General features: G+C 53.5%; 1 protein-coding gene across 3 annotated transcripts; it reads right to left on the reverse strand.

The window, feature by feature from the left end:
- Nucleotides 1-837: 837 nt before the first annotated feature.
- SOX7 (SRY-box transcription factor 7) lies at nucleotides 838-6,140 on the reverse strand. Of its 3 annotated transcripts, none has more exons than XR_010987882.1 (3): nucleotides 5,877-6,140; nucleotides 3,208-4,252; nucleotides 838-1,738 (listed from the first exon to the last, which is right to left on the reverse strand). XR_010987882.1 is itself a non-coding variant. In XM_068143213.1 (2 exons), exons 1-2 carry the CDS (start codon nucleotides 6,100-6,102, stop codon nucleotides 3,351-3,353), a joined length of 1,128 nt encoding a protein of 375 aa, XP_067999314.1. In that variant the 5' UTR covers nucleotides 6,103-6,140; the 3' UTR covers nucleotides 1,915-3,350. The 3 variants fall into 3 exon arrangements, 1 of the variants encoding a protein (XP_067999314.1); XR_010987881.1 differs by having other exon boundaries at nucleotides 2,940-4,252; XM_068143213.1 differs by lacking the exon at nucleotides 838-1,738 and having other exon boundaries at nucleotides 1,915-4,252.
- Between the last annotated feature and the right edge of the window lie 903 nt (nucleotides 6,141-7,043).

Below are 7,043 nucleotides of genomic sequence, written 5' to 3' on the forward strand. Positions count from 1 at the left end.
GATTTGGGGGTACTGGTGGGTGAAAAGCTGGGCATGAGACAGCAATGTGTGCTCACAGCCTGGAAGGACAACTGTATGAGAGAGGAGATCCTGCCCCTCTGCTCTGCTTTGGTGAGACTTCACCTTTAGTGCTGTGTCCAGTGCCAGGGTCCTCAGCATAGGAAGACATGGACCTGTTGGAGCAGGTCTAGAGGAAGCTGCAAAAGTGGTCAGAGGGCTGGAACCCCTCTGCTATGAGGACAGGTTGAGAGAGTTGGGGCTGTGCAGCCTGGAGAAAAGAAGGCTCCAGGAAGACCTTATTGCAGCCTTTCAGTACTTACAGGGACCTGTAAGAAAGATGGAGACAGACTTGTAAGAAGGGCCTGTTGTGACAGGACAAGGGGTGATGGTTTTAACCTAAAACGAGGGAGATTTAAATTAGATATAAGAGAGAAATGTTTTATGCTGAAGGTGGAAAAACACTGGCAGAGGTTGCCCAGAGAGGTGGAAGTTGCCCCATCCCTGAAAACGCTCATATTTGGCAGAGGCTCTGAGCCATCTAATCTGGTTGAACACATCCTGGATGACTGCAGAGGGGTTGGACCAAATGACCTTTAAATGTCCCTTCCAACCTAACACAGTCTGTGATTTTATGGTTGAAAAGCCATATTTATGAGATGGCAAAAGCAAGACCAAGGGCAATAAAGTGCCTTGGTACCCCCTGAGACACACCGTGAAACATGCAGGTAGGAACACCTCATGCCTGGAGTCACTTGGGTTAGGAAGCAATCCACAGCTGGTAAAGATAACCACAGATCTCTATTTCTTCTTCTTCTTATATTATTATATTATATTATATATATTATATATATATATAAATGTATATATTATTATTATGATATTATTATAGGAGTTGATCTGCTGGAGGGTAGAGAGGCTCTGCAGAGAGACCTCGACAGGCTGGACAGATGGGCAGAATGCAACGGCATGAGATTTAACACATCCAAGTGCCGGGTTCTGCACATCGGCCACAACAACCCCATGCAGTGCTACAGGCTGGGGTCAGAGTGGCTGGAGAGCGGCCAGGCAGAGAGGGACCTGGGGGTGCTGGTTGATGGTAGGCTGAACATGAGCCTATAGTGTGCCCAGGCGGCCAGGAAGGCCAATGGCATCCTGGCCTGCATCAGGAATAGTGTGGCCAGCAGGAGCAGGGAGGTCATTCTGCCCCTGTACACTGCACTGGTTAGGCCACACCTCGAGTCCTGTGTCCAGTTCTGGGCCCCTCAGTTTAGGAAGGATGTTGACTTGCTGGAGCGTATCCAGAGAAGGGCAACGAAGTTGGTGAGGGGCTTGGAACACAAGCCCTATGAGGAGGGGCTGAGGGAGCTGGGGCTGCTTAGCCTGGAGAAGAGGAGACTCAGGGGTGACCTTATTGCTCTCTACAAATACCTGAAGGGGGGTTGTAGACAGGCAGAGGTTGGTCTCTTCTCCCAGGCAGCCAGCACCAGAACAAGAGGACACAGTCTCAGGCTGCACCAGGGGAGGTTCAGGCTGGAGGTCAGGAGGAAGTTTTACACAGAGCCATTGATTGCCCATTGGAATGAGCTGCCTGGGGAGATGGTGCCATCGCTGGAGGTGTTCAGGAGGAGACTTGACAGGGTGCTTGGTTGCATAGTTTAGTTGGTTGGGTGGTGTTTGATGATAGGTTGGATGCGATGATCTTGAAGGTCTCTTCCAACCTGGTTTATTCTATTCTATTCTATTTATTTAAAAAAAAATGAAAGTAGAAAAGTTTTTGGCTGAAAATCACAACAACAACAGCAACTAATTAAAAAACCCTCCCACATTTCTGTTGTGAAAATTTTGGCAATAGCTACAGCAATTTTCAATCATGAAAACAATCATTGTATATATATATATATAAAACCCCCAAAACCAAACAAAAAAAACAACACATTTATTTAAATTAAATATTTTATGCAAACTCATATCTACACTCATCCAAAATGCATAGTCACACACAAAAAAAAAACTAAAAAGTAAAAGGAAATTAAAAACAAATGGAATGTATTAGCTTAAAAATCTGTGCAGTTGTTTTGGGGCTTTTTTTTGGGGGGGGGGAGGGGGTGGTGGTTTGGTTTTGGTTTTGGTTTGGTTTGAAGTATTGTTTGCCATTATTATTAATACACGTCGGGGACTGAAACCAGGAAATCATAGCCACGCTACTAACTAATCATTACCAAGTGCCATAGGGTAAACACTAAGATTAATCATGTCATATAACTGATTTAAAAGAAAGCTTCATCTTTATGAAAAGGGAAGAGAACTCAAGCAATACAAGAGCTGAGGGGAGGGATAATGGAAGGAATAAATCAAGGTACAGCTTTATTACAAGCGATAATAGGGGCTGGAGTTAGAAGAGGCATCGGGCACTGTGGCTCCAGACGTGAAGCCTTCGCCTTCAAAGGACGTTTGATTAAAAACTTCTCTGCTACATCATCACCTCTTGGTCAAAATGCTCATTCCAGGACCTGTTCCTAGCCTGGTGGGGAGGGCAGCTCCCATTGACACCCCCACCCCCACCCCCCACACACACACTTTGGGACCGCTTCTGCAGGAAGCCATGGAAGGGAGGGTGGGGGTAAGAATGTGGAGGTTGGACAGATACTGCCTTTCCAAACCCTGGTTTTACCCTCCTTCAGAGCCAGGCCTGTCTGTCCCCCTGCAGACTCCACCCCACATCCCTACTGACATCCCCGGCAGCATCTCTGATGTCTGGTCCCCTCTGGGGATGAAGTCCCTAATTTGTGGTGTGGGGGCAGGGGGACAAGGGTTTAACTCCTGCTAGTAAGATTAGGAAGGTCAGGGCAGCTGCGGCAGCTGCAGCATCACCACTACTAGATGAGAGCAGCTTACAGACCATGTATTCTTTTACCAAAATCCTTTTCCCCCATCCCTACCTTTTCCCCTTCCAGTGTTTTTTGCTTTTTTCCCCATCAGGACTTCAGACCTGCTGTTTGTGGGATGCTGCCACCCTCTCGACTCCAAAGCAGAGCTGGGGGTGCCCTGAAATGAAAGCAGCCTTCCCGTGCTGCCAGGAGCACCTCTGCTTAGGAAGAGGGACTTGGACAGAGGGCTTTAGCGTTGGGAAATCCCTTCTCAGCTCCATTCAGAGCAGGGCATCCAAGGCTTTGCACCAGCGGTGTGCCAACAACTGAAATCCTTTACCTATGCCACCAAGGAGACTCCATGGCCCTCAAGGTTTGGACTTGGTCACCCTGAGGGGTGGTGAGTGATGTCCCAAGGGAGCAATGCCTTGTAATACTGTGTCTGGTCCTTCCTTGGCCAGTCCAGGCAGCCCCAGTAGGGTTCTAGGAGACGCTGTAGTTATTGTAGTAGGTGGCTGTGGCATCAGCGAGGACAGAGATGAGGTTGGTCTCAGAGGCATGGGAGCTGCCAGACACAGGGACATGTCCATTGACCAAGACACCACCATGGTGGTCACTGTGGCTGTGGGTATTGAGATACTGGTCAAACTCATTGCAGTCCATCTCCCCCAGGAGCTCAGCTTGGCTCAGCTGGTCCAAGGTGTCAAAGCTGTGATGGTCAGGTGGTGGGGAAAGCTGGCCCAGGTGGGCATGGAGGCTAGAGGGGTGCAGGGAGGGGAAGGCGGGCGTGTAGTAGATGGGAGGAGGAGGAAGGGGAGCACAGCTGGAAGCTGGGGGTATCATGCAGGTGGCCGGCTGTGATATAGGGCTGAGAGGGTGGTGGTTGCACTGGAAGGAGCTGCCCGTGTACTCTGGGGAGTAGGTGGCTCCAGTGAGATGGGAGCAGGGATGCTCATCAGGGCAATGCGAGGAGAAGAAGCTCTGCTCAGGGTCTATGGCATCCAGCGGAGACATCTCTGGAGGGGTGGGCAGCCCGTAGGGGTAGGTGTCCACACTTGTGCAGCCGCCGCCACCGCCGCTGCCCGGGGCCTCCCGGTAGCCCCGGATGGACGGCAGCCCCGGGTGAGGGGGATACTCACTCTGCCCCTCCTTCTCCCCCCCAGCCCGGCCGCATGTCCGCTTCTCTGGCACGGTGTTCTGGTCCCATGCCAGGCTGCCCAGCAAAAACCCAGGGTCCACCTGCTTGCAGATGCGCTTGACCTGCTTCTTGCGCCGCGGCCGGTACTTGTAGTTGGGGTAATCTTGCATGTGCTTCACCCGCAGCCGCTCAGCCTCCTCCACGTAGGGACGCTTCTGAGAGAGGCTCAGAGCCTTCCAGGACTTGCCTGAAATGAAGAATGAAAATCCCCTTAGCACCTGTGGCAATTGCATCAAGGAAGGGGAAGGGCCCTGCCTCCCGGAGCTCGCAGGCGCGCAACCCAAGGGCAAGGTAGGAGCTCTCGAAGTCTGTGCCAACAGGTGAAGGCTGCAGCTCGAAAACCCTGCAGGAGGATGAGGGGCCAGCAGGAGGGTGAAGAAGTTAGGGTGCGAAGCAACAGTAGGTCCTCTGACTGCCCCCATCCCAAGTCCCCACATAAATAGGGGAGTTCAGTTCTAGCTGCAAATATATCAAGGCAAATAAGCTCCCCCAGTTCCACAGCCTGAACTGCTTAGTAGGAATGGTCGAGGCCATGCCTGGCTGAGCAGGGAGTCAGGACACAGTGTCCCTGGATGTGCCCCAGCCTGTGCTCTGGGAGTCACACCGAGGTGTATGGAGACCCAGGCACCATGACCTCGCTGCTTTTGATATACACAAAACGTTCCCAAGACACCAGACAGAGGGCAGGAGGGTTGCATCCCATGGTGAGGTTACCCCAGGCTGTTGCTCAGGGCAGGGGAGAAATGAGGATACAAATCAAAGAGCTCAATGCCTTCCCATTGCCAAAGAGACAGCAGAAATAACACTAACGATCACTGCAAGGCAGGGCAGCAAAGACAAAACCCAAACCACCAAAGAAAACACCACAAAACTGTCCAGGGAAACACAAACTTCGGGTAAGAGGCTGGACAGTAAAGCTGTGTTGCAACTCGGGCAGCTCTTTCTCAGGCTGTCTGGGCTGGTTACTTCTGTTTACCCTCTTGGTTTCACATAAAAAAAAAAAAAAAAAAAAAAAAAAAAAAAGAGGATTGGGAGAAGGGGGAAACCGTGGATGGGGAGTGGGAAATAATTGCATATTCAAAGAGGGTTGGGGATCCCTGAAAAGAAACAGCAGAAACACAAACACCGCCCCTAGCCGTGCAATATTGGGATGGGCTAGGGAGTTTGGGGACAAAGTGAGACAGCACAGAGAGGTCAGGATAATGTAGCAGACCTTCCTTGCACAGGATCCAGTGATCTCTGGCAGTTTGCACCCCTGTAGGGTTTGCCCCCGAGGGGTGGCAGGTTGTGCACCTGGGTATCTGTCCCCTGGGGTGCAGGACACCGTCAGGATTTGCACCCTGGGGGGTGGCCGGGTGGCCGCACGCTCTGCTTGCGTTTGAACCCCACGGAGCGGTGGGGTAGGGTGCATAGATGCCTGCTCCCTGGAAGACCATCAGGTATCAGGACCCCACGATGTGGATGTTGCTCCGGGAGCAACATTGGAGACGGGCAGACTTTGCACCCCAAAGTGCGTCCGTGGAGGTGCAAGGGTGGCCGCCCACTGCCTGCAGGACCTGTTTGTGTCCCATGGGGCGGCCGGGAAGAGGCCCAGGGTGTCTGTGCCAAACCTCGGCTGTGCTTGCACCCAAAGGAGTGGCAGAGAGGGTGCACGGGGACCCATCAGCACTGAGGGATGGTCGATGGGTGCCCGCCCCGGGGTCCGGAATCTGGATTCGGTTTGCGTCCCCAGGGATGGTCGGCTGGGATGAACGGACGTGCACCCCCGAGTCGCCCCCCGCCCCAAACGCCGCACCCCCTCCGCTCCTCACCGAGCATCTTGCTGAGCTCCGCATTGTGCAGGTCGGGGTTCTGTACGGCCAGGCGCTTCCTCTCGTCCTTCGCCCACACCATGAAAGCGTTCATAGGCCGGCGGATGCGGCTTTCGGAGCTTTTCTCCCCCGGTGGACAACGAGGGGGTGGCCTCGGGGGCAGCCCCTCGGCCGTGTCCCCTTCCAACCGCTCCGGCCAGGGGTAGGTGCCGAGCAGTGCAGCCATGGCCCGGCCCCTCCGCCCCCCCAGCCCCGCTGCGCTGCCCTCGGGGTCCCCGCGTAGTCCCAGCCTCCTGCCTGGCCTCCCCCGTATTTATGAGCTCCTTGAAAAAAAAAGAACCCTCCTCCAATGACACCGAAGGTACTCGCTGCTCCTCCTTGTTTTGCAAACTCCTGAGCCCCGGCCAGGATGGCGCGGGGAGAAAAACTTCTCCCCACCCTCACTCAACCCGACCTCCACAATGCTTCCCGACGCCCCCTCCTCCACTTCTGTTATTGATATTAGTTCTTATTTTGCCCACTGAAGGGCTGAAGGGGAGTGAGGAAGGAGCTGGAAATCGCCCTGCTACCCCTTCACAGCCCCTGCTGCTCCTCACCCCGCACTGCAGAGCCCCTAAAACTTCAAGGCTGTGGGAAACGCGGAAAGAGGAGATGCAGGCACTAAAATCTTTTTGAGTGGCCTGGAAAGGACAGGAAAATGGTCCCAAAAGGAAAGCCCCCATAGAGATGAAAATACCCCCTCCCCAGCCCCCTTCCCAGGCTTCGGCGAGTGGCAGTGTGCCAGTTGCAAGGGGAAATCAAGGCACAGGGGCATCAGGCAGGTACCCCTTTCCCACCATCCGCTGCTTTAACCTGTGCTTTGCCACCCCATGTGGCTTTTCACCCCAAACGTCCAGGTCCCCACAAATGGGAGGGAAATTAGGACACAGTGAACCTGATAGCAGGTGCTTGTCCAGCCTGGTTGGACTCCTGAGTGAGTGTTGCAGGGGCTTCACGGGGCAAGGGATGGGGCTGGGACACGGCTCAGAGAAGTTGCAACATGCCCAGTTGGTTCCCACTGCCCATTCCCAGAGCACTGGAGGGCTGATCCAATGGTTTTATGATCCTTTTCTCGCTGCTGCACATTATGGAGAGCTCCTCCATCCTGCAAAGCCACCCCAGCCAGGC

This window comes from Melanerpes formicivorus, unplaced genomic scaffold (genome assembly GCF_026170545.1).
Source record: "Melanerpes formicivorus ecotype bairdi unplaced genomic scaffold, bMelFor1.0.p_v2 SCAF_9, whole genome shotgun sequence".
NCBI lineage: Eukaryota > Metazoa > Chordata > Aves > Piciformes > Picidae > Melanerpes > Melanerpes formicivorus.

Excerpts from the sequence above, each read along its gene's own strand:
- SOX7 (XM_068143213.1), bottom strand. The coding sequence starts at position 6,102 with ATGGCTGCACTGCTCGGCACCTACCCCTGGCCGGAGCGGTTGGAAGGG. Across the intron at positions 4,253-5,876 it reads GGAGCTCAGCAAGATGCTCG|GCAAGTCCTGGAAGGCTCTG; the intron begins GTGAGGAGCGGA and ends TCTTCATTTCAG.